Source organism: Annulohypoxylon truncatum (assembly GCF_022578515.1).
Source record: "Annulohypoxylon truncatum strain CBS 140777 unplaced genomic scaffold F4807scaffold_13, whole genome shotgun sequence".
Classification (NCBI taxonomy): domain Eukaryota; kingdom Fungi; phylum Ascomycota; class Sordariomycetes; order Xylariales; family Hypoxylaceae; genus Annulohypoxylon; species Annulohypoxylon truncatum.
In genome coordinates, this window is record NW_025953799.1 from 84,300 (window position 1) to 109,854 (window position 25,555).

Below are 25,555 nucleotides of genomic sequence, written 5' to 3' on the forward strand. Positions count from 1 at the left end.
GGCATCTACTTGCTCCAACTTCGCTTCTTCTTTCGCTTGTACATATGACTTCCGTGAAGGCTTGACTTTTCTTGCTTCTACACTACCTATTCGGCAGGGTATGTACCTAGGTAAGTAAACCGCGACCAAGAAAATAGGGAGGCAACATGCACATACAAAATCACAGTGGATTGGGAGATCAGGTTGGTAGGTAGGTAGGTATTCTTGAAAAAAATAGGCAAAGCTCAGTCCTGCGCGGTATGGTAATAACTACCTAGCTAGCTAGCCCGATATAATTACATGAATTCGACGAGTTGAGCCCTATTGGCATAACTTCTATAAACGGGGATAAGACCGTATGGGACCGGGACTGCACAACTCGTCCCCATCTCGCCATCTCATCATCTCCAAAACTAGGTTACAAGAATACATCCATCTATAGATATTTGAAGGTATTCCAACTGGGTGACATTTGTCTCGTTTGATGTTGTTGTTTTTGGAGCCGCCTCGCCAATCCCATAATTTTTTCTTACTCCGACCGCTTGTTCGTTAGTTTGGTTTGCTCGTTTGCCTCTTTTTTTTCTAGCCCGTATAGACCTGAAGATATCTTATACCAAATCGCGCCGCTGACCCCCTCTCCACTTTCATATCCTACATAAGGGGATATTTATACTACAAGCCCCTCCTGCTGCGCCTCGTCTCTCTCAAGACGCTCGAGTCCATTACATACCGCGCCATACACCCTCAGTGGGACAGCGACCTCGAAGCTCTCGCAGTCCAGGTTCTCGGCCGCAACAAGCACGAGCCCGCCTCTCTCATCGCGGGAAATCTCCTCTAACAACGGATGAGGCTGGGTCCCGGTATCCGAGTCGGCAAGGTCGGGGCCTTCTGTGGCAGACGACGGGACGACGAACTCGATCCTAATCTTCCATTCAAGGCTCAGGCCGCTGGTGACAAACTCAGGGGTCGCGCTGATGGGTATGGTGGGACTGAAGACGACGCGGCGGGCGAACAGTGTGGCCTCGCTGGAGCTGCCGTAGACCTTGCGCGTGACTCTGTGTACGCTGGCCTCACTCCTTAGCGCTAGCGTTGGCTCGACACGCTCCGCCGTCTCTAGGGCTGCGTGGATGGCGTAACACGGAATCTCGGCACCAGTGAAGTCGATGGCCATGTTTACCGACTCTCCTAACTTGTATGCGGGGCGCGCGAGCATGACGACGCCAACGCGTCGGCCGTTTCGAGCTATTTCGAAGCGGTTACTGCTCTGTCCGGAATCAGACGACAAATTTGATCGGATAATGGCAAGGTCTATGGCGTCTTTCGCGGAGGCCGACTCCTCGAAAGCAGATGTGCGGCGGGATTGGGGAGCCGTGGCTGTTGGGGATAGAAGTCCGAGACCTCGATGGGGTCGGTCAAGAAGCTCCTCGACATAACCAAGGAATCCGTTGTACGTGGAACCGGGGTGGTCGGGTTTATGCCTCTTCGAAGGGGTATAAATAGCAGATTTATCAAGAGCCTTTACCTTCGCAAGGTCGCGAAGAATGATGTAGGGAGAAAGTAGGTCATGGCCAAGAATCTCGCCATGGCTATTAACACTCCCTAAAACGCGAAATGGAATCTCGACTGAGCGCACTTGCTGCTCCTTAGTACCACCCGGCCTTTGGGTGCCAATGACCAAGCTATACGAAATCTTCATAGCCTTGCCTCGGTGTGTTGGAGGCAGGCCTTTTGGTAATTTGAACGAATATTCATAAGTTCTACTCTCGCCAGGAGCGAGTTGCAAGTCCACGAATAATATCGATTGCGGTGTTGATAGTAGAGGGATGGATTTGGAGCTGGCAACACCTCGCATCTGCTTGATGCTACTGAGTTCGCCGCCACCAAGGAGCTCTCCGATGGAATTCCCGAGACTTCCCCAGCCAAAGCCGGTCAAGAGCCCACTAGCCCTTTTTGAGCTTTCAACGCCAATAACGCCGCCTCCTTGCCCACCTAACACAGCTTTCCGCTTAACCGCCTCGAAGGGGCCCAAGTTGATAAGGGACCCATCAAGAGTGAAGGAACCTTGCACCTGTGCATAACCCATCATTAACGACTCTGGCAGTCGCGCCTGGCTTATGCTTAACATGCCAGAGCCTCGTCGTAAGTGGGCTGGCCTACGCCCGCCGTGTAATGGTTGCGTCACATACTCTGATGCTAATGTCTCGGATGAATTATTGCTCAATGAATAAAACTCGCCACTACTCCTAGGAGTTCCACCGGCAATACTCGCCGCAGACAATATCCGTGCTGCAGCGGGGACAGATTGTTCGGTAATGGTAGGAATTGGGTCCTTTGAACGCACTGGGAGACTTACAACCCCACCCGTTCCAGACCCAGGCGCTGACAAATAATCTACCGGCTGGGCTGTCGGTGAGACACCTTCTGTTGATTGTGGCGACGGCGTCATGGGGAATTTAAAATCCGGCATCGCCCCGGGGCTTCTTTTAGGTGGATGTGAGCCATTGAAGCCGGGTGTGTTCGGCACGGTCGAGGCACCCGATGCGCGACCAAACCCATGCTTAGTTGGGGGAAAGGAGTTATACAAGGGTGAGGATTCCGAACCAAAGGGTCGTCTACTTGGCAAGGCCGCTGATTGTGGGCCATTTATGAGTCCACCTCTTGGTGATATCTGTAAACTCGCAGACCTTCCATGGCCACGTGGAGGACGTGGAGGTCGTGCGGGAGATGATTTTCCATGCGACTGTTCTTCGATTGTTGCTGCCGATCCTATAGACACTATAGAAAGTGATCTTTTGTGAGCATGGCCAGGCCGTTGCGGCGATGATTGTGTCGGGGTCCATTGTTGGGGAGGCCCCCTTAATCGTGAGCTACTCGAGGGAACTGTCAGAGATAAGGTAGAGCGATGTCCTCGCGTGGGTGCCGGGGGTGTCAACCCATTGTTCGGTTTTGTCCTCGGACTAAGTAGGGGTGACGGCTGTCTCGATCGTTCGGGAATAGTCGGCGGTTGCTGGCTAGAAGATCTCGTCTGGTTTGGACCAGGCGCAATATTTTTGAAAGTGATGTGACACTTGATATCCTCGCCAGCAAAGACAGTCTGGTCATCCCATGTTATGAAGACTCGAATATTGCTCAGTACTCCTTCCGGTGGCATGGTGAGACTCCTTCCAATCGAAGGAGAAGGCTCATGTATGGGACCTCATCGTCGTCATTCTATCACCTAAAACAAAACTGGGCAGCCCTATGGAGCAGGACGACGAGCCTGTCGCAAGTCGAGATAGCCAACGTGCAGGATGATGATATCGGAATAGCAGGTTTGGAGCTAGGAAACAGGTAGTAATTCGGTGTGGAAAGGCGTTAATCTGGATTCGAATTTGCGATGTTGTATCGCGAATTGATTGACGGAGTTTGTGATGTTTTCGATTTGAAATAGGCTGATTAAATTGGTAGAGTTGGAAACAATTCGTAATAGGGCGACGATTGGAGGAAGGTTGTTATCACTTCCAAGGTTGAGAGTGCCAGGGATGAGTTGGATGATGCATCAGTATGCTCTTGGTAGATCAGCAAGACCTAGTCCCTGCCGCGATGGGACCGCCCCTGCAGCTCGGGTGCTGGTAAAACGTATTCCCCGAAAATACATACCTGGTATTTAGCCCTTCGGACCTTCCACTGTACCTACATAAATACCTAGGTACTTGTTAGCAATTAGTAGGCAACACCACTGATTCAGCCAATTATATATAAGCGTCTCACTTCATCTCTGTCTACCGGCTTCCATTATCACAAACTGCAAGATAGCAGACAAACCAGTCAGCAAGCTGTATATTATCTAGGAAAGACGAAATAAACGTATATATACCTACTATATAATAGATATAAGAAAAGGAGGAAATAATGAGTCCCGACGACTGCTCAGTGTTAGTTTCTTTGAAGTGCTCAAAGTTTCCTGGGTTGTATATCACGTATCCTCTCAATGCCTTCAGTCGTTCTTGTCAACTTAGAGTACTACCATGAAAATAGCTCTGGAACTGAAGGAGCAACTAGGCAATAAATATAGTTTCTAGGGAAGGTACCTTCCTCTTTATATAAACTACTAGGTACCTAGGTAAGTAGGTAGCTACTGATTATGGCAGTCACTGCCCTCGACGACTGCTAGTCGCTAATACTATAAATACACCACTATTCCATCCCAATTCTTCATCGCAACCATCTATCGCCGAAGATATTTTTTTTAAAAAAGAACATCTATTATCCGGCGCAACCCAATCTAAGCAAAGCCTTCACATTGTTTATCTCCCCTGAATCACCCTCACGGCAATATGGCAATAATTATCCCCGAGGTCCCTGGAGTCGAAGTGACTATTCACATGAATGGTCGAGCTGCCGTAGAGTATGACGATCCTAAGGCTCCAGAGAAAGAACAGGAAAACAAGAAAGCCGCCGTCTGCACCAAGTTCATCGAATGCGAAGACGATTCCCCATTCAGAATTCATCTTAAGGTCACGGATGAGTATCCTTGGGGCTACGAGGACCATTGCCTACGATTCATTACTATTATTGATGGGACAACCGGCCTGAGCAAGCATTGTTATGAGAGTGACACTTTCTTTAGTGATTGGAAGTTCAGTATCGGCCACTTATTTCGTACGGACGACAAGGACCAACTTGTGAAGCAAGGGTTCAAATTCACGGGCATCACACAGGGTATGTCATAATCCCACCTCCTGTTGCAGCTTTCATGGCCGACTAACAAAAATATGATATTGCCATACAGTTGAAGATGCAGATAGAGACAAGATTGTCGACGACCTGGACAGAGTGGCTGCTGGAATGGGCACCATTAAGGTCAAAGTCTATAGAGCTATCGGGATCAAATCCAACAACGGATTGCCGAAGCGATATGCTCCTCCAGTAGGATTTACGCTTGCTGAAGAGACATTGAAGGGTAAAACAGTCTCTCACGGTACTGGGTAAGAGAAGTTCTCTTTCTTCCGAGTCAATATATTATCTGCAAGGTGCACCTTGACTGATTCTCCCGAAATAGATTCTCAACTCCAAAAAAGGTGGTCGGACCACTCCATCGTACTCAAAGCAAGCCCTTGCCCAAAGATAATGGACCTATCGCCGTTTTCCAGTTCATGTATCGTTCTAAAGGTGCGTGCCTTTTTTTGGTATCATTCTCCTTTTCTTTTTCTTTTCGACTAACCATCCAATAGAGGCTCTAGCGCAGGAAGGAGTCATCCCTCCACCTCAACCAAATCCTGATTCACAATGTTTATCAGAACAGAAGATCAAGAAGGAAGAGACTGAAGGTACAAAATCTGCACCCCTGGCTGGACTCAAGCAGGAGAGCAGTGCGGCTCTAGCAGCAGAACGACTACAGCAAGTAAGCCTACTTATATTGCTGAGATGGCCACTTTATCAAACAATCACTGACTGGAACATAGCCCAAGTCTAGCCACACAATTTTCGCCCATAAGCGTAAGCGTGAAGAGTATGAGGACGTCAAGCAAGAGCGCAAGACAGTTAAGCGTGGATGAAGATGACTCGATGGCCTATCCAGCAACGCTGTTTTCGCAGTACAAGACGTCGATCATGGCCGATGGGAAGGAAGTCGTTACTGGATGATGATGACAGTGGTCAAGTCGTATGATCATGGTTAGGCACACTGGAATATTCACAAGCTCGATTTGAAGGGGGATATGCTCACATATGCTTCAATGCGGTTTGCTTGGGGGCTGAAAAGGGTCTAAGAATGTCTGGCAGGCTGGTGGGGAAAGGGTACGATTTCATGGTAATCAAGTGCTACTTTCCAGTCTATTTCAAATGACAACATAAAAGGTTGCATATGACCTCAAGAATGCCATGGCAGATAATTTTAGTTGCAGATGATATGTGATTGTGTTCAATTCCCCAATCACCAATTCACTAAAACCTATGAAATAGGGGTCGTTTCGCGTTATTCAACATTCAACATGTCAACATCCTGTTTGCCTAACGCTCCAAAGCAACCTAAGACACGTTCATAATCCATCCAATCGTCCAAACATCCATTCATGTCATGATAACATCACCCTTGGCGTTACTTTTAGTCAACTCACCATTATCCTCGCGGGCCTTGAGGATCTTGTAGGCCATGTGCGCGGCCTTGGTCTGTATCTCCTCAGGAGTAACGCCACCTCCAGCTTCCACGATAACTTCTCCGTCGACTAGGATCCTGCAGAACAGCTCCCTAGACCCGTCTTCCACTTCGCGGACTTCGTTCCTGTATTCCACCGTCTTGGTGTACTTCCCCGCTAGTATGCCTAGGTGGTTCTTAGGGTGCAGCACGTCGACGCGGTCCCTGAGCATGCGGCGCAGGTACGGCAGTATGCCGGCCCTCTCGACGAACTGGGCACACGTCTCCATCGACCCTGAATCCACCCAGATGGCGCCGAGCACGCTCTCGAAGAAGTCGGAGAAGCACTTAGGAATGCGGAGATGAGCGAGTTCGACCCAAGGATAGCCCTGGCTATTCTTTATCGCGTCGCGAATCGGTTCTTTCTCTCGCGTGTATATGTCCTCCGTGGCCTGCTGCCGCACTCCCACCTCCCGCGACGAGTGGCGCATGAATTTCCAGAACGGGATCTCGACGTGCTTTGTGACGGTCGTCTTGTCTTCGGCGATCTCGGTGGCCTCCTGCGAGATAGTCCACTCCATGCACTGGAAGCCGAGGATATCCGCGTTGACGGAGGCGGTGCGGAAAAGGTGCATCTCCCGCTGGTCCATTTCTCGTTCGAAATCCCACAGGACGGTGACAACGATATTGTCGAGGACCGCATCTCCAAGGAACTCTAGACGCTCCATACATGATCCCGTTGAATTCACGAAGCCGAATGAGGAATGCGTAGCTGCTTCGACGAGTAGGTTCTTGTTCTTGAAAGAATATCCGATCAGCTGTTCCAGAGGGACGAGAGGGGCGATAAGCTCCGTGCTCAGTGAAGTCTGGTTAAACAAAGCAGCACGAGATTGTTCAAGGCTGCGCCATTCAACCTCGGGGATGAATATTCGGATACAAGTGAGGGCTTTGGCCAGTCCTTCACCCAGTCCTCCAGTCAGTCCGCCGTCTATAAAAGCAGCTCCGATCAAAGCCTCCACAACGTCTGCAAGTGTCTTGGTTGACATTGTCCGTTTATTATCTGCATTTATATCTGCCTTGACAAGATCTTCCACGTAAAGGGATTGCCATTTCCTGCTCCCAAACCCCTTTTTGAGAATGAATTTGTCCAAGCCAGTCTCGACTGCCGAACGGCAAAGCCTAGCATTAGATACTATACTTGTTTTGATAGCGTCAAGGAACCCTTCTGGGTAATTAGGATCTGTGTAAAGTCAGCATTCATCATTTCCATGCATCATAATTTATGGTGATATACTATTAGCAGTGACAGTGGCCGTTGTAAACATTTTAAGAATCGCATCCCCAAGAAACTCAATTCTTTCGTAGTTGGTTCCCTCCCCAGTACCTGGGGCATTGATGGCGGTACTGACAAGTGAGATGTCCGAGTAACCAACATCTTTCAGTAAGGTATTGCGTAGTTCATTTGCAACTAGGTAGATCTCTACCATATGAGTAATCGAGGGAATAAGAGCACCGAAGTACGCGTTGGATGCATGGATGCCATCTATTCGACAAAGGTGTGCCGGCATAGCTATTTGAGCTCGTTTAGTAGGTGTTGTTTCTCCAAGAAGAACGGGATGAAGGAAATTCTTTCGCCGTGAGAATTTCTCTAACAGCAACCAAGGGACATCTGATGGTTGTTCGCGTAGCATTTCCGTCACTGGAATAGCTGGGTCGAGAACGGGTAGCCAGGCTTTCAAGACGAAGGGGATTCCATTGTTATATCGTATGAGAACTGTGTCGTCAAGGTGGGTCCCTTCCACACATTTATGACCGACAAGCTCGTGAAATGGAATATCCTGAGTCGGCGATCGAATGTGCAAGATTTGTGCGCTATCCCGTACACCCAATTTGCGATGCCCGTATGCTAGATCCATCAATGCCGGGCTTTGATCGGCGTGGAGATCTGTCGCAGACACGACTGTCATTCCTCCCATTTCGACTCGCCAAGAATTCGATTTGTCCCAAAAGATGTCAAAACCTGGCAATTCTGGAAAAGGTACAGGCAGTGAGACATCAAATTCACACATTACACCACCGTTCTGATTTATCAATTGTAGTCGACGTTGATAAATCTCCTTTTGTTGACCCCAAGCATGCGCAATTCGCGTCCATGGGCTCCATCGCTCATGAACCTCAGCCATCCCAGCCCTTGTATCATAGCTTCTCAAGAATTCATGGGTCTTGGGTAGCAAATTTTCATTGAGTAGGCCGGCTTCGTATATTGCCTTATATGCTTGGAAGGCAGCATCTTTGCTTGCATTCTTCTCTGAAAACCAGAATCCACTGCTCTCTATCCGGCGAAGTTCGGGAGAAAGTGACATTGGTAGGACGACAGTTGCAGTTATCTTCGGGAATTCGTTCAACCAAGTGTGCGTTCGTTTGAAAATATAGTAGGGTTGCGAATCGGCATACTGTCGAGTTGAAAGCCCTCTGCAGAAATGTTCCAGATGGGATTTCGCTTGGTCAAAGTCAATACGTGCGCCGGTCTCTGCTACATAAAGCGGTTCAACTTGTGGTTGCTCCGATTCTTCAAGCTCTACGAGTTCTTGAATGTACCGCAGATCCTCTTCATAGCGCCTCTTCATTTCTTCCTCGAGTGCCGTCCATTCATCTACCTGGCGCGTAGGGTTATCCAAAAGTAGAACAAGCTTTGATTCTCTCATCCGAGCTCTTCCACGCCTTTGAATAAAACCTTTCAAATTGTCCGGTTTGTCGAAACATATAACCATATTACAGGCTGGGACGTCGATACCCTCTTCTAATACACTTGTAGCTATGAGGAGGTTAAGTGTTCCGTTCTGGAATTTCTCTAGGTCTTGATAACCACCATTCTTGTTGAGGGTACCGATGTCTCGTTTTCGGGCGGCGTGATTACTCGTACCTATCATGGCTCCAATCCGAAAGCGGTCTTTGATCAAGGGATGGATGGAGAGCATATGTGCTAAGACGGCCACTGTAGCGACCTCCCGTACGAAAATAATACCTATCATCTCGTCAACTGAAGCTGAGAGCTCCTGTATAAGAGCTGTGACTTTGCTCGAGATATCGACGGCGGGTATGTTATCTCCAAGTGGCGGCGGCCGCGATATAGTGATCTTTCCTAAGGCATCTGATAGGTATTGTTTCTCCTCAATTTCCCACTCACGAAACCAAGAGTCATTCTCCTTTACCGATTCGAGGAAGCTAGATATGCTAGCATATATAAAGTAATCCGCAGCCCACTATTTCATAGAGTTATTACTAGCTACCAAGTAAGAAGGCAATGAGGGCGATTTTACTCCAAAACGTCAATCCTGAAGTTCATCGCCCATAAGCAAACATAGGAAATCCGATATAGTTTGATCTCAGACGAAGGGAAAGAAGTCATGGGAAATTACTCACTGATCCAAGCTCTCTCTGGATCTCGGAACTCTTTCGCCATAAAGATTTCATCTGATTGAAGACGTAGGTACTCCTCTTTTCTAGGGCCCTTTTCATAGCTACCCGACTACGCTCGCTTCTGTCTGTTTGCAGACGAACGATATATGGATCTTTGTATATATCCAGATTGTGGAACACTTCAGCTAAACTATTCATCGACCTGGTGCGAGGGATATCGTCGAGCTGAGAATAGAAAATGTAGTACATAATCGGTCGTTTGACAATAGACATAAGCTCTTCTCGGTGAATAGTTGGGCTTTTGCAAACAGCATCCAGTGTCTTTTCGATGATTTCGAGGGCGTCAAGCTTCGAATTCATAATAGGACTCGCTGTCAGACCAAGTATTGACGGAACAGGAAGGCCAACAGCTTTGCGGTCATGATACAAGGCCATGAACTTGCTACCAGGATGTTTCCCGACACAGTTGTGCGCTGCCAACTTTAGTTCAACGTTACTTCTTATGATGTGTTGTGGGAAGACGATTCACTGACCTTCGTCAAGAACGACTAGGGAGAGTCGATCGATCCGCACAAATGCATGACTGGTTGCATCTAGGAGAACTTGATGAGTAGAGACGACGATACGGGTATTTTTCAGATAGTCGTTCCAAGTACGACTATCCGTCCAAGTATCAATACCGTCTGCGCCACTGAGAAATTTGATCTGGATAGAGGGAATCTGAGATCTGAGGACTCTCACTTGCTGCTCGCAAAGGGCGAGAGTGGGAGCTAGGAACCAAATAATCTGTGAAAGTTAGTATCAGACACAACCGAAAAATAACAATTCATATTTATGGCTCACTTTATCGGCTGGCGACTTTTCAAGTTCAGCTTGTATTCTGAGGACGGCGCTAAAAAGGCCGTGAGCACGCGCATGAAGTAGAATATGGCTAATTACACATTTACGAGATCGGGAAAGCTGCACGCCAACGGGTCGGTAGACTTACACCTGTGTTTTCCCAGTACCCGTCTCCATCTGTAAAAGCTGATAAGCCTAGAGACTCGGTTAAGGCAGCATCTGCCCACCTACTGTAACAATTATGTTTCGTTTGAGGCTTTCTTCAAACATTTCAAGCTGGTATTCGCGAGCATGGATGACTATTGGTTCCGTAGCCTGGCTGTCTCCAGTAAGGCCATCCTCGACCACAGCCTCACTTGGCTCAACCAGGGGTAGAGTGGGTGTTTCCTGGTTTCGGCGAGTAGGAGAATTACCGTCGTCGTCGCTTGAATATTCTGAGCTTGAGTCTTCCAACCATGATAAAGACATCTCTTGGTGAATATTTGTCAAAATTTGATATGAGTTCAAATTAATATAAGAAATTAGTCCAACTGAGGTGCGCTGCGTAGTCTTCTATTGTCTTTCTCGGTGCAGTTTGCTTGAAGGGACTCGCGAAGCCTTGCATGACTTTTGGTGTTCGAAAAACAGGAAACGGGAAAACAAGCCAAACTGATTTACTCGACTGTCCACATCATTTCGATGCGTTGGCAGAAACGACAGGTCAGTATGACGGGCTCTGAATCGGTAAGGCTCCAAGGCTGCCGTCTGAAGCAGCGACACACTTTGAGGTTGTAGTGTAGTGCAAGAAGGGGAACTCGCATATATTCATCTACCCAATACATTTGATTGGCTAAAGGAGGCTTGTGGTGCATAAAAAACCAACCTCGAAGTCCCACTTATCCAATACTGTCATATTCTAGTATCACAAGTTTGATCGCGGCTATGGAATTGCTTGCGACTGGTTTCAACGCTTGGGGCCAACTTCAATTTCATAACGGGCAGAGTGATACATCTTCTGAACCTGATGATATCCACTCGTTTCAGTCCGTCCTGAAAGATGATTTCATCGGACACCCATGTTCCCTTTTAGAATGTACCTTTGGTTAGTCTTACCCTCCTACCTATTAGGCTCGCGAATAGATACGTTGACGAGAATTACGTAGTCAAAACTACCTCCGGAATACGGCAAGCAGGTTTCATCGATGCCAATCGAGCAAATCTCAAGGAGAAGTTCCTCTCGTTCACGGCGGCTCTTGCAGGGAATGGCATTATAGCTGGTAAATGTTATTCCAATCATGGGTTTTGTATACCGCTTACATTGTTTTAGAGTATGATGGCCACGATGCAATCTGCCAGTACGGATCTCAGTTCTCTGGGAGTGGACCAGAGCAGCAGAACTTTTCTGGAATGGGCCGAATCGTCCAACTGGTAGCATACGAAACCGGCTTTGTAGCTCTATCAAAAGATGGTCGCGTCTGGACTTGGGGAGATGCGCGCTATAGCGATTGCCTCGGAAGATCGGCAACAAATTCAAGGTAAGCTTCTAACACCTTACCTGGTTTTGGGTAAGTAGGACTTACAACGGGATAGTCTAGCAGAGAGACCTGGTTTCGTAGAAGAACTGGAGGACCTACCGACCGGCAAGATAATCAAAATCTTTGCCGCTGGATATTTGATCCTTGCCTTGACGGAAGGCTATGATCTCTATGCTTGGGGCGGACATCCGGGACGAAGAGCCATTCTCGAAGGGTTATCTGGTAGTCCGATACCCGTAGTAATAAAAGAAAGCGATATAATTGACTGCGGGGTCGGAGAATCACATATGATCGTGCTCACTTCTGAGCATGAGGTATACGTCATTGGCGATAATACGAATGGTCAGCTAGGGTTGTCAGTCAAAGAGGCAAGAGCGTGGACGAGGATATCTTTGCAGTTAAGAGTAGGACAAATCGTTTGCGGAGTAAGTGCAGGGCAGCGCACTTCGTTCATATTGACCAAAGACAAAGATCCTTGATGATTCTGCCTCAATTGGGCCCTCTATGCTGCTCTATGATACACGTGAACTCCTGCGAAACCCGGGTAATGATCACGCTTATAGATTCGTCAGGTAGTCCTCGATCTCTTGTGGAGTTAGCTTTCTGAATCGTGGACCGGTTGCACCATGAACGCCTTCAACTCCGAGTAAGTGGTCAGCAGGCGGACCAACAATGCCTTCGAGTGGTTAGTACACGTTCTCTAATTAAGCACTTTGTTACGACTCACCAATCTCGATCGTCTCTCCGTTCATCTCGCCTTCGATGGTCTCCTTCAAGGTCAGGAGTGCAATGTGAACGGCATCTTCCAACTCTAGACCCTCCGTGTATCTCTTCTCCAAGAAAGTCTTGGCTGTTGTTGCGCTCTTGCCGATGGCGGTGGCTTTCCAAGGGAAATAACTTCCAGACGGATCAACTTGGTAAAGCATAGGTCCGCCCCTCAGAATACCACCGGTCTTGCCCGATGGCTTCTTCTCACCCTCGATCTCGCCTTCAACGGCGGACTCCTCATCCGGTAGAATACCCTCGTCCCATCCGGCAATCAGCAGACTAACACCGTACGGTCGAACGCCACCAGACTGTGTGGCTTCCTGCATCACTCGCGCAACATCCTGTACCAATATTCTGGTGGGCGGGTACTCGTTATAAATTCGCTTGTAGCCGGTATGGGAAACCTTTCGTGCTTTGTCCACTAGCACTCTGTAGTCGGGGCCCATTCCAGAATAAACCATACCGATGTTGGGAGTGATCAAGCTGACCTTGGACAAGGAGGAGGGGTCGGCAAGAGGAGAAGAGGACTTCTTTTCGGTCGCCAGGACGATGCCATTTGTTGCTACAAACCGTAAGCCATGTAGTTCGAGGTGGTTTCAGTCTTATACGTACCCTTGATGCCTAGGGCGGTTACACCTTGGTTGACTGCGTTGAGAGCATATTCTGGCGAACCGGTTCGTTAGCAAACAACATGAAATACTGCAACGACCAGTCTCCTCGTCATCCACCAGCATCTAGTGGCATGCGACTGGCAGGAAAGTAAGCATACCGATCTGGACTAGTTTTCCACTACAAGGAAGTTAGCTTGGGGTCGCAACGCAATATTATCGTTTAAAAGGAATTTACCTAGGGGAGAAAGTGGTCAACGAGAAGGAGTAACGATCCGCCATTGCTGCAAGGAGATATTATGAGGCTGGATTTCGGATGATGTCTGTGGGAAACTAAAAGACTCCAAGGTTGTGTGCAAGTGGTTTGGGTGGATTAGATGGCGAGGCTACGATACCTCAAGCTGTGTGTGGAGAGCTACAGTTGCTTGCTAGGCATCGCGAGTTTGCGCGTCAGAGCTTAGGTACATTAGGTACACTTCAGTACCTACTACATAGCGCCTTCTCCTTCTCCCGGGGTGAGCTTCAACGCAATTGTGTCGCACCTACCAGGTACCTTGGTACTTAGGCCTCTGTGTATGCGTCTCAACGGCTAAAGCGGATTATCAGTACTCCGGCACTAAGAAAGCTAAGCGGGTTACTTCCATTAGGTACATAATATTCCCGGAGGACAATTTTACGCCACTTTAACTTCCAATCACAGACTGGAAAAATTGGCAGCTCCAGCCGGGATCCTCGAAGAAAGCACACGTTAACATAAGTTTGCTCATTAGACATCGTTGGAGTCAAAGGCGTCGAGCATGCTGGAATATACTGCGTATTCCAATGTTGGCCCACGAAACAGTTTTTAATGACACTCAGTGTACCAAATCCGGGTTAAGAGAGAATCGAGCTTCCATGGGTTGACAGCTCAATACTCCGTATAGCGACACAGTGTGATTCTTCCTACGGCAGCCTGCACTTTCGTCCGGAGACTCCCAACGCTTCACACAAACCTTTGTTTCCTATTGTTTATTGTTTATGTCAAGTCAAGTCTTTGACCAATATCAGCTTGAACCCTCTATTCAACTTAGCACACGCTTTGTATTGAACGTCGAACAATACCTAGGTGGTTCTAATTATAGATTTCTAGGTTCTACTACAATGGTGAGATTCTGAGTGGGATGCTCGGTTTTTATTATATATGTTTCGCGTATTCCTTCAATCGTTTTAGCTGTATGTCCAGTGAGGTACTCTTAAGCAACAACATCAGCGGTCGAATTCTTATCGCAGCTACTGCTCTTCCTAAAGCACACCAACGAAAACTCAACATCGTCTGAGAAAGAACCCGTCGCCAATATGACCGACTCCCACTCTTACTTTGGAAATGCTACGGGAAACGATTATCCCGGAAGATCGGAGCGAACAGAACGACGCCCTGATCCAAATGCTGAACCGAAGGCGAGCGAGTCGAAAAAGCATGTACGAATGTGCTGGATCTGCCACGACGAAGTAGAACCGACATACGAAGATACGGGTTTCTTAGACGGTATTCGAAATCGGCGACCAAAAAGATCCTATATATCCGAGAATGGAGACCGACTCATCAACCCGTGCAGGTGCAAGGGCAGCGTCAAATATGTCCACGAGGGTTGTTTGAAGCTTTGGATGAATGAGAACCCAAATGCTTTCAAATGCAACCGATGCTTGTACCAATATAGAATGGAACGAATGACCTGGGCCCAGCGAATCCGAAGCCCAATTGTCACCCTTGGACTTACAATACTCATACTCGTGATCACTATATTCTTACTTGGTTTTATAGCCGATCCTATTCTCAACCTGTGGCTCGATCCCGTCGGCACAATAGCAGAATCAGTTACGACTGGTCATGTCAGTCTAGACGACGATGATGATATATTGGGCGACCTAGGCTGGCCTCTTCACTTTATGAAGGGACTTTTCTCGCTTGGGTTGCTTGGCTTCGTCAAGGCCTTTCTCGTTATGAGCCCCTGGCAATGGTGGAATTTACGAACCAGTGGCATAATAGGCGGAGGAGGCCGTCGTGCAGGAACCGGACGTGAACGAATGGAGAATATCAACCTGATTCTTGTTCTCATCGGCGTCGGCACGTTTTTATTTGTAAGTTTCATCTTTGGCTGCATTAGTATACTGCTGACAATTTCAGACGGTTTGGAAGGCCACGCGAAAGTGGACCGAGAGGACCCTTGACAGAGCGAGTCAAAGGATTCTGAATGTTCAGAGCGACAACAATGACGATGATGATAGTGATGACGAAGACGATTAGTCCCGAAACGAAATTGACAGCCCTATGATTTTGAAGCATGATATTGTTCGTTTTGCCATTTTGCCGAATTTTCGAATTGTACCAATTACGATATTACGATGAACTTGCACACTCTTAAGTTGCCTTGAAGTTGCTCTTCCGTTTCTTGTCAACTAGTCTGTGTGCAAAGATTGATACCTTGCTACTTATCTGATGAGTTTGGGCGTCTTGCTCTTATTCGTACGCGGACTTGTGCAAGGACGTCGGATCTCTCGCCTTACGTCATTGGCTCTTTTTGAGCTCATTCGACTCAACTACCCTTTCCCCATATTCCAATGGTCTTTATATGGAGGTGTGGTTTGGCTATTTCGATACAGACGATCTTCCATAGACGATCTTCTAAGCCTCACGTCGTTATTATCCCCCCTAACCCAGTGATTGTGAAGCCTGATTGGTTGAGGGTCTGTTGAGGACCTTCTCCTTTAGGCACTTGATAAGGTACATGGATACATTCAGGGATGGAATAGGTTAGTTTGATTAGCTAAGCGACCCGGGGTCAAACGGTCGGGACCACTGACCGCGAGGTTCAATGTTCTGCACGTTCCAGGCCAACAGGGGTGGCCAGGCCACTTTAGCTTTAGGTCAATTAAAAAGTAGCCAAAAATGAGTTTCCCGTAATTTGGCGATGGGCTTGCGGTGCACATGGTTTTTTTGCGACATGTCAAACACGACGGCTATTAATACTTATCTTGCCTTTAGTCATTGATTGTCAGCTTCTCAGGTGACTTTGATGCCACTCGAAACCGTCAGTCATCCGAAGTCCTAATCATCGCAACCAACTTTCGCTTATCACCTCTTTGTCGTGCTTTACGCCGTACATACCACATCGTCGTGCCAAATTTGCGCCAAGGTGGCCACGTCCCTCACGTCAAGACATTGGGGCAAACCGCTCGCTTTTTGTCTCAACCACTCGTTGATCAGATAGCTTGAGGTTGTCTGTTTGAATTGCGTCCTTTGGTCGTCGTGTTTTTATTAGTTGGGCAAGATATCGATCGTAATCAGGGTAGAGGACTTGACCTCTGCTGCCACACGCCGTAATTTAATAGCAGCCCACGGATCTGCGAACTAACCGACACTCTCTACGTTTATTCATTTTCTGACGATCCTAAGAGAGGTCACTCTCTTAATCGACATCCATTATGCATTACGCTTATCCTCCTCGGAAGAGTTCGAATCCTCCACCTTACTTGCCTCGTTCCTCCCGAATACCGAGAATACGAAGGAGCCATCTACGACCGATTGCTTTGTTCGGACTAATCATTATCGGATTGATATGGCTATTTTCGGGCAGCTCAAAACACACGAAGCACACGATATCAGGAAAACCGGCGGTCGTACTAGTTACCGTGTTCGATGAAGGGAGTGATAATTCCGCATATCACAAGAATATTAGGGAGAATAGGATGCAATATGCGGAAAAGCATGGTATGATAAACTACAGGTTGAAGATCCGGGACTTTCTTCTCTAATTATCGAATAGGATACGGCACATTACTTGCCAAAGTAGGCGACTACGACCTCAATGGGGCACCTGCGTCCTGGTCAAAGGTCGTGGCAATGCGCCACGCGATCACGAAATATCCCGACTGCAAATACATGTGGTACCTTGACCAGAACGCGTTCATTATGAACCCAAATCTCAAGGTGGAAGACTACGTCATGAGCGCCAGCAAACTTGAAGCCAACATGCTGAAGGACCTTCCAGTGGTTCCACCGGATAGCATCATTAAGACATTCTCGCATATCAAGGGAAGTGATATTGAGTTTGTCATGTCACAAGACAAAGAAGGTCTTGCTTCGGGAAGTTTTGTGATAAAAAACGGCGAATGGGCAAAGTTCTTCCTCGATACCTGGTTTGATCCGTTATATCGAAGCTACAACTTCCAGAAAGCGGAGACTCATGCTTTGGTAGGTTCCACGCCGCTGCTGACATCTATCTTACATAAGAAGGGAATTCTAACAGATACCAGGAGCATATTGTTCAATGGCATCCGACGATTTTGTCAAAGTTGGCGATCATTCCTCAACACATCATTAATGCCTACAATAGCAATGACCATGGCGCGCAATACAAAGACGGTGATATTGCCGTTGTATTTGCCCACTGCTCAGATACGGGAGACAAGAGTTGTGCCAAGGAGGCCGAGCGGTTTTCGCAACAATGGCGAACGTCCTTCTCTAGGTCATGAGGAAATACATACACTCAATAATGTGTAATGACAAGGGCTGTTTCGACGCAAACACTGAACTCCCAATGCCGCGATGGCGACGAAACTGGGAGCTGCCGCATTAATGGTTTTATGGGCGTTCAAGGAGCACGCGGATGCTTTAGAATCGGTTGTTCTATGGTCCTCTATCAACACTAGAAGGACTCGGCATTTACATGGGTGTTTTGATGGTTTGGAGACTACCGCGTTATTTGTGCGCTTCGACGATGCTGGATGTATTATTTCTCTCAAACTGGGACTGATGAATGGGATCCTTGGCGATGTTGGGGCCATCAACCTGGTGTCTATTCATCGTATGCCGCTCATACACGAACACATTTCGCGGACTTGGCAGGCTATCTGTAAACGACTCAGGATTGGAATTGACGGATATTGGTGGTGGTTGATAGCACCGTGGCAGGCTGCCAAATAAGAAACTATTCAAAAGTAGATACATTGACACATTGGAGGGTTGGTGTGACTGACAGATACACGATATGCCATAGTTGGTATGCACGTCGTTCCTCCCAAACACACTGTCTACCACCTTTGAGGGGCTCTTCCGCTCAAATACTAGCACGTGCCCAAGATCTACGAGGGTTGCCAATCATCTTCATATTCCCCCCCTCCCTGAGGATGCGGCGACATCTTGGCTCAATCATCACAAGTAGGTACAATACTCTCTGGGGAACTCTTCCGATTGGCTGTGAAAAAACTACAGTATCACAGCCACCTATATGAGCCTTTAACTTTCTTTTTTCTTAGGCGAGAGACAATATCTATCCGGCTCTACGCCTTCCGGTGATAAAGGGATGGCTGAGGACGACCGTACGTTTCAGCCATTACCAGCGTACCCTGCTCTTACTACGTAGTCGTGCTGCGTGGTGCCACATTGTATGCGGCTTCAGAGCACGGAAGAGGCTAAGTGCCATCTCAAATGAATTCGTCTGAAATATCACAAGACGGGGTATTGGATGAATTTAGGTATGTCAAGTATCAAAGTGCTAACTAAATCTTGATGCCAGATGAATGGTAGCATTTAACTTTAAACATTCCCCAGCTATCGGTATTGACCGTTACCGAGAGGGAACCAGCCGAGGGGGACATGCATATATCCATGTATCCGTATATTGCAAGTGGTATATGTAGATATGTCGCATTTATACTAGGTATCATAGAAAGTTCAATTATATTTCGGAAACTTAGGTAGAAACTAAACGCTCTTTCTTAGCATTTGCCATAAACAACTTCTTCAAATAGCAATTCAAACTTCTCACGCAGATCGGGTCGACCTAGAAACAAGATAACAAATAAGCCCTCATAATTGTAATTGTTCGTCGAGCATGAGTTACCTGGTTACCACCACGAATCACAAGGCACCTTCAAATGGTGTCACAAGTCACAGGTTCGCAAAGATGCCGGCTTGCCCAAATCCGGACTCGATTTCAATGCGGCTCACCTAGATCTCTCGAGCGGACGTAGTCTAGCTAGTCAGCAGCCTTTTAACTCGTTTCTGATCGTAGATCACACAGTTGACCCAAACTAGGTTGGGGAGTGACTGGGCCAGCTGAGCAGATCATACATACCCCGGTCAGCCCGGTTTACGATTTTGAGCATTTGTAGGGGCCTCAATGTCAAGTTTCCCGGTTCAGACTCAACGCCAATGGTTCGCCAACTACCCATCGCATGAACGAACACGTTTTTTCAACATGGTAGCTCGGCCCTGGCGGATGAGCAAAGATGGCAGCGGGAAGAGCTGTCGTTCGTGCCCATCAGCCGTCATGTGCTTGGACATTGGTTCTCTTGATTCTCGTTTCAACCGAGTCCATCAATCTTTTCTCTTCCTTCTTTCACCTTCTTTTCTGTCTTGATGACATCGTCCTAGCGACATTTTCTGCTTCTAGTCACTCGTTATGGGCTCGTGAACGATGCAGCAGAGCAGGCTCTTGCAGTGCTCTTTATTAATCGCGCTGGGCACGATAGGGATATGGGCCACGGAGGATGTTGGAGGGGTCCGGGGGGATGCTGGGTCGTCACCACAGAAGGTGGCGCAAGCGCCACGGGGGGAAGAGCCATTTTTATGGAATAACTTTGAACATGTTGTGGTCGAAAAGGACAGTACAGTCGGGAGACTCATAGTAGAGAGGATACCGGACTCGACGAGAAGGGACCCAAAAGAACAGGCGGCTCCAGCCTTAACGACGCCCCAGCCGACAGCGCAACCGCAAAAGCGTCAGGACGATGGCCAAGTCCAGGCGCTCTCGCAGCAGCTTCAGTCGCTTTCGCAATCCGCGACTCAAGCACTATCATCCGTCTCGTCGAGCGCATCTTCGGCCATGAGTCTTGTATCTCAATCCGCACAGTCCGTTCGACAGTCCGCCGACCAAGCGGTCCGGTCTGCTAATCAGAATGCCGACGATGCTAACCGGCAATTGTCGCAGACTATATCGTCGGCCTCGAGCGCCCTCTCCGCGGCCAGTGCTCGCGCGAGCGACGACCTTTCGCGATCACTATCAAGCATGAGTAGCCGTATCTCATCCAACTTAGCTAGTGCCCAGAGCAGCGCAAATAGCGCTATAAGTGCCGCTCGGGCAGAAGCAAGCTCGAGCGCGTCAAATGCAGTAAATATAGCCGCCAGTCAAATCCAAGAGGCAAGGGCCGACGCAAGCGGCATAAGGGTGTGTTCCGATCTTTTCGACCCTCATGGATTCTATCATGATCAACTGACATAAGATAACAGGGCGACGCAAATTCTATTGTTTCGCAGGTGCAATCAAACTCGGTTTCGGGCACAAACGTTGCCATAATTGTTACGGCGTCAGTCGTCGGCACTGCTATACTTACTGCCATCGCTTCGTACTTCGTTGCCCGGTATCGACGCAAGAAGCGGCGTAGTGGCGAACCCTTGGTCAGAGCAATAAATCCTAATAACGAAAAACAACAATATGGTACGCCATATGAAAAACCGGTTGCTGTTCGTGGATCGATAGCAAGTCCCAGCCTTCGCTTCACACCATTCGGTGGTGGGACGGGTTATCCAATGGACAAGTTCAAACTTCCGGACCTGGGCCTAAGTCCCTTCCTCAAGAAGAAAACCAACGAAGCAAGCCCGAGCTTTAGCGATATTGGGTTTGCGAGGAGCAACTATAGTCCCAGAGACGGCAGTAGAGATGGTGCCTTCGCAGGGCCCTCTAATAGCTCCAACGATGACGTCTATGGCGTCTCACCAACTAGCTTCCGGCTGCAGAAGGAGAATAGCGTGAAGAGTGCCACAAGCGTACGGCTTATCAGAGTAGGCAGTAATAAAGGCAAGGCTAATGAGGAAGACGAGAAGGCCCTGTTAAGTCCATTAGCTTCCCCGCCGCCACCTCTCCCTGCGCAGGTGTCGACAGCACCAGTGGCATCGGTGCTAGCACGAGTACCGGTACCGGTGGCGGTGACGGTACCTGTTCCAGTACAGGCGCAACCGCAACCCGTCGAGTCTCTATCGCCTGTAGAACCTCAACTTGCGGAGCCGCCACCAGCAGCCGTTCGTGCTGTCCGAAACTCGGAAACACCTGAAGACCCAGAGCCGGAGCCAGCCCCGATAAAGCGCAGTGGGACGGCGAGTACTGCGTATACTATGAACACAATGACCAGTCAGCAACGTCTCCGATTCCGCGACAGCAGCGACATCGAGTCGGCCGAGCCCTCGCCGGCTACGGGAGCCTGGCGACGCTCTCGTTCCGCAACCGTATCTTCGATGCGCAACACCAACACGGCCTCCTTGCGTACAAACACCACGAGTCCCGAGAGCGTGGGTAGTCAATCCCCACCTCGGCGCCCCAAGAACGCGGGCCCAACCAGCTTTGCCACGTTCCCACGTGTTCGTGACGGTCCCCCAAGAGGTTCGGCGGCGGAGGCTATTATTAATAGGGGTCGCTCAGGACTAAACGGGGTTACGGCGCGGCTGAGAGAGGAGGCGGAGCGGAGAAAGAGGGAGTTGGACGAGGTCGACAGTGATAGGAATAGCACGAGGATGAGCAAAGACGTCTCTGAACCCGAGAAGAGGGAGACAAGGGGTCCAAATTGGCCTTTTGGGAACAGCTAGCTCGTCAGGCTGGGTTGGGTAGATGGACGGATCGAGGAGGTTGAGATCGGGACATAATGGAAGAATGTTAGTATAGGTATGTAATTTGTGGGAGGATACCACACATCCATGGTTCTAGAAGTAATAGGAAGGACATGTGGGATAGGAAAAGAAAGAGATGGGAAGACAAGAGGGTTAAAGGCTGGCGGGAGAAGGGGAAGGGGAAGAGATACCTCAAGTAATCGTGGCTGGAACTGGAATACCATATCGAATTAGTGTCTAAATACTTTTCTTGCATTTAACCGCTCGGGTTTGTCTGTGTTTAGCGCGCGTTTGTAGTAGTATTGGTGGTAAAGTACCTGGTCGAGAAACAACTTGGAAGCCTTCGAGGTTGATACGTGCATGTATAGCTTGGAAAGCCAAGCATATTTCACTCCCGCTCTTATTAGCCACCTATCCTGCTTGGCCGGTTCCTCGTAATCCCGTATAATCCAATGCAAAAAACAGAACCCCAGATAGATGCAAGATATAAGACACGATACGTGACAAGAATTCATCCGGATAATTGCAGGCATGATAGTTCCATTAATAGCTAGTAGGCAGGCTACACACCCAACCCAGCCGTGGCCAACTTTATTTATATTGTACCATGTGACCCCCTACTCGAACTACCTAGTACCGTATCCAACATATTCATAAATGCCACGCACCGACGTTCGGCACGATCCTCCCGGCGACATATCAGATTAGCGGGAAGCCTCGGGACCCCCGATTCTGCTACTATGTGGTATACTATAGTCTTACATACATCTACGCCGGTCGAAATACCCCCCTACCCCGGAGTGGTTGGTTCGTGGGAATAGAGACATGTTTACATATCATGAGTCATTACCTAGTTACTTTGGCCGGTCGTCCACGATAAGGGGATTGTTTATTGGCAGCACCCCCCAAACCGAGCAAGTACCGACTGGCCGGCCCGTCTCCTAGAAAAGGAACTCGGTAGAAGAATACGGAAATTGAGTGCGTGCTCCACGGACTATTTGCATGGGATTACGGGACACGCGATCCTCATCTGACCCCTTATTGCATGTCACCTGCTAATGCAAGCACGTACTGACATGCAGGAAAAAGATCCAGCTGCACACGTTTTTTTTTACGTAGGTATTCACCACGCATATCAGCTTGGGGAATGGGGAAGCGTGGCGGTAAATCGCCCCGGTCTTTGTGGAATATTTCGAGAAGCTTGAAAACTTCTCCTTGGTACTACCTTGTTCTGTAGATGTACCGATTTTGACGCCCGACCAACTAAGGTGTATATGTGATGCCCGCTGCCGACCAAACTTGATTTCAACAACTTCTATCCCGTGCTGCCAACAACGCCTAGTTTTATGCAAGCTCGATATGCCTTCTTTTCATTAGAGAATATCAACGAAGAGCAGGGAGGAATGTAATATTAGCGATGCCAATGTTCGTCATCTTGACCTGGGTTCTTCTCCCTAAGTAGGTTAGAAATAATGGGCACTAGAGATAATATTGCAATGCCACACGATGGAAATGAATATCTCGAGGGGAGATACCAATAACTCCGGGACCCTAGTCTATGCAGTTTCCCCAGAACGGACTGGGATCGAATAAATCGATTGGAGAGAAGAGAAAAAGATAAGTGCTGACCCGTATATCGGGCGACGAAGAGCGTCGAAAGAAGGCGAATAGAGCCTTTTCTGAATACGGTTCCTTTAAGCACTCGGATTGTTAGGTTCTATGCATAGTAGATAGCTCAAGAGCCTGTAAAAGCTCTGGCCGATCGGAGAGGGCCTCCTTCGCTTGGGAATACGTAAACCACTGGCGTTCCCTCTTATGCTTCTCGGGCCAGTTGCTTTCCTCTGTGAGGACAGTGGCTTCGTAAAAGCGGTATAATGCCTTAGGCGCATCCTTGGATAGCTTTTTAGGTGGCCGCGAGTCAACGACCTCGCCGAGGTCATAGTCGATACGGATAACTATCCCGGCTTCTTCCCAAGCTTCGCGTTCGGCAGCCTCCGTACATTCTTCGTCTGATTCCCAGCCTCCCTTGGGAATAACCCAGCCTTTTCTCCTAGTCGATTGGATGAGCAAGACGTATAGCCTGTCCTCCGTGAGAGGCACCACTCCGGCCACTAGTCGTTCGCCTTTTGCGTTGTAGCCTGGGAATTTAAGGGTCAGTTGGTCTACGGGGTAGGCGGTTCAGAACTGTCGCGCCACAAGAACAAATCAAGACAAATCGGTCAAGAAGCGTGACAAAACTTACGTTGTTTGCTTCTACCAGTACGAGACTCCATTGTGCGGTTATTTGACGAGCCGGACGCCATTTTAGAGATCATAGAGGGACAGGAATGGCGTGTGCGTTCCAGTTCTACCTAGGAAGTAGATAAGACGGAGATAGAGACGGAGAGCTGAGATGTTTGGTTGTAGGGGATATCCTGGGTAGAGGGTGCCGGCCAGATGGAGCTGGAACTAAAGGCGGTTTACCGACGAATGTTGAGCTGCATGGTCGTGTGTAGTCTGAGAATTAGTCGGTGTTGTTGATTAGCGGCGGTGTGATGATCGCGTCTTCTCGTGATGTTGGCGTTGTGTGTGTGTGAAGTGGCCTAGCTTTTCCCGTCTTACTTGGCTCTTCCTACAGGGGGTTGTTTCTCCTTAAATTAGAGCTCAAATGCACACAAATACGGTATATGTATGGTATTGTAGCACCCAGGGAAATCCGGCCCTAATAAGCAAGAAGAAAATGGAATGAGCGGTATTGGCAGAATTGTACGTCCACATATACACATAGGCACTTTCGGACCCAGGTGTGACCTCGGGGTTATCCTCGCAGGGTCGAAGGCGTTACGGAAGCGTGGAAAGGAGGCGCGGCAGATCCGGGGAGGGTTTTTTGCAGGCAGTCAAAGGAGCGGAAGGGTAGGACGAACTTGTCGCACACGCCGACTTCTTTCTGGTTCTGCAGCGGAATTTTTTTTGTGGGGAGTAGACAAACAGACAAGGAGAGCAAGCGGTCAGGTAGGTAGCGAACAATTCCTTGTCTGAGGAAGAAGTCGAGGGCTAGGTGTAAGTGAAGTAAGGTGTCCAGGACGATGTTGACGTTCGGAATAAGCCACTAACGAGTGAGGATAAAGGCTGCAATAAAGGCTGCTGTTCTGGCTGGACCAGCACGTCCGTTGCAAGTCTCGTGCCATAACTGTAATAAAATGGAGGGGCACGACAAGGGAAAGCAGGCAGAGTTGGTTTTTATAGTGCTTCCTCTTTTTTTAGAAGGGAGAAAAAAAGGAGCCCCCAGTCTAAGAAACGAGCGAGGAGCCGCGGACCAGGGCGAAAGCATGAGCTAGGTAAGTACGGTAGGTAACGGTAGGTACGATTACTTTTTAGTAAGGTTGTAAGATGCAGGGCCCAGACTACCTGGAAGGTACCTGGATACATCCCATACTTACCAGTCCCTACCTGCGCCTACCCTAAAATCCCTAAAACCTGTACCGTGCTCACTGCTAGCACATCCACCCACATGTCCAAGGTAGGTACATATCTCATTCGATACGTAACATACAAGTAGCTTCGAATCTAATGCCAGGTGAGGTAAGGCAAGGCAAGACAAAGACAAGGTAAGGCAAGCCATACATAGCTTTGGCTAGGACAGCTTAATGGTAACCTACCCTACTTAGTTTAACCATGTCAACGATCAACC

General features: G+C 48.5%; 11 protein-coding genes across 11 annotated transcripts; 7 read left to right on the forward strand and 4 right to left on the reverse strand.

Moving 5' to 3' along the window:
• Window positions 1-382: 382 nt before the first annotated feature.
• Window positions 383-3,552, reverse strand: F4807DRAFT_59960 (Rgp1-domain-containing protein). The gene has a single exon (XM_048003253.1). It carries the CDS (start codon window positions 3,128-3,130, stop codon window positions 647-649), a length of 2,484 nt encoding a protein of 827 aa, XP_047854823.1. The 5' UTR covers window positions 3,131-3,552; the 3' UTR covers window positions 383-646.
• A 653-nt stretch (window positions 3,553-4,205) lies between these two features.
• Window positions 4,206-5,767, forward strand: F4807DRAFT_60074 (uncharacterized protein). Its single transcript, XM_048003255.1, has 5 exons — window positions 4,206-4,680; window positions 4,751-4,946; window positions 5,021-5,130; window positions 5,193-5,362; window positions 5,424-5,767. The coding sequence occupies exons 1-5, from the start codon at window positions 4,296-4,298 to the stop codon at window positions 5,514-5,516; spliced, it is 954 nt and encodes a 317-aa protein (XP_047854824.1). The 5' UTR covers window positions 4,206-4,295; the 3' UTR covers window positions 5,517-5,767.
• Window positions 5,768-6,030: 263 nt separating this feature from the next.
• Window positions 6,031-10,822, reverse strand: F4807DRAFT_459682 (uncharacterized protein; the record flags this gene model as incomplete). Its single annotated transcript, XM_048001405.1, has 7 exons — window positions 6,031-7,334; window positions 7,389-9,357; window positions 9,518-9,987; window positions 10,048-10,300; window positions 10,358-10,406; window positions 10,503-10,531; window positions 10,586-10,822. 7 exons carry the CDS (start codon window positions 10,820-10,822, stop codon window positions 6,031-6,033), a joined length of 4,311 nt encoding a protein of 1,436 aa, XP_047854825.1.
• F4807DRAFT_467122 (RCC1/BLIP-II) lies at window positions 10,770-12,347 on the forward strand (the record flags this gene model as incomplete). Its single annotated transcript, XM_048002449.1, has 4 exons — window positions 10,770-11,435; window positions 11,497-11,610; window positions 11,661-11,868; window positions 11,924-12,347. Exons 1-4 carry the CDS (start codon window positions 11,276-11,278, stop codon window positions 12,345-12,347), a joined length of 906 nt encoding a protein of 301 aa, XP_047854826.1. The 5' UTR covers window positions 10,770-11,275.
• On the reverse strand, window positions 12,342-13,740 carry F4807DRAFT_422818 (proteasome A-type and B-type). Its single transcript, XM_047997724.1, has 5 exons — window positions 13,483-13,740; window positions 13,406-13,425; window positions 13,249-13,299; window positions 12,596-13,198; window positions 12,342-12,544 (listed from the first exon to the last, which is right to left on the reverse strand). The coding sequence occupies exons 1-5, from the start codon at window positions 13,524-13,526 to the stop codon at window positions 12,426-12,428; spliced, it is 837 nt and encodes a 278-aa protein (XP_047854827.1). The 5' UTR covers window positions 13,527-13,740; the 3' UTR covers window positions 12,342-12,425.
• A 202-nt stretch (window positions 13,741-13,942) lies between these two features.
• F4807DRAFT_422821 (uncharacterized protein) lies at window positions 13,943-16,183 on the forward strand. The gene is made up of 2 exons (XM_047997725.1): window positions 13,943-15,362; window positions 15,409-16,183. Exons 1-2 carry the CDS (start codon window positions 14,580-14,582, stop codon window positions 15,526-15,528), a joined length of 903 nt encoding a protein of 300 aa, XP_047854828.1. The 5' UTR covers window positions 13,943-14,579; the 3' UTR covers window positions 15,529-16,183.
• F4807DRAFT_60135 (uncharacterized protein) lies at window positions 15,587-15,982 on the forward strand. Its single transcript, XM_048003257.1, has one exon. It carries the CDS (start codon window positions 15,721-15,723, stop codon window positions 15,943-15,945), a length of 225 nt encoding a protein of 74 aa, XP_047854829.1. The 5' UTR covers window positions 15,587-15,720; the 3' UTR covers window positions 15,946-15,982.
• On the forward strand, window positions 16,184-18,050 carry F4807DRAFT_422823 (glycosyltransferase family 34 protein). The gene is made up of 3 exons (XM_047997726.1): window positions 16,184-16,992; window positions 17,048-17,475; window positions 17,538-18,050. Exons 1-3 carry the CDS (start codon window positions 16,707-16,709, stop codon window positions 17,754-17,756), a joined length of 933 nt encoding a protein of 310 aa, XP_047854830.1. The 5' UTR covers window positions 16,184-16,706; the 3' UTR covers window positions 17,757-18,050.
• Window positions 17,830-18,207, forward strand: F4807DRAFT_459687 (uncharacterized protein; the record flags this gene model as incomplete). Its single annotated transcript, XM_048001406.1, has 1 exon — window positions 17,830-18,207. One exon carries the CDS (start codon window positions 17,830-17,832, stop codon window positions 18,205-18,207), a length of 378 nt encoding a protein of 125 aa, XP_047854831.1.
• Window positions 18,208-19,354: 1,147 nt separating this feature from the next.
• Window positions 19,355-21,990, forward strand: F4807DRAFT_60104 (uncharacterized protein). Its single transcript, XM_048003256.1, has 2 exons — window positions 19,355-20,452; window positions 20,515-21,990. Exons 1-2 carry the CDS (start codon window positions 19,703-19,705, stop codon window positions 21,862-21,864), a joined length of 2,100 nt encoding a protein of 699 aa, XP_047854832.1. The 5' UTR covers window positions 19,355-19,702; the 3' UTR covers window positions 21,865-21,990.
• A 1,605-nt stretch (window positions 21,991-23,595) lies between these two features.
• On the reverse strand, window positions 23,596-24,188 carry F4807DRAFT_459689 (NUDIX hydrolase domain-like protein; the record flags this gene model as incomplete). The annotated part of the gene is made up of 2 exons (XM_048001407.1): window positions 23,596-24,023; window positions 24,128-24,188. 2 exons carry the CDS (start codon window positions 24,186-24,188, stop codon window positions 23,596-23,598), a joined length of 489 nt encoding a protein of 162 aa, XP_047854833.1.
• Between the last annotated feature and the right edge of the window lie 1,367 nt (window positions 24,189-25,555).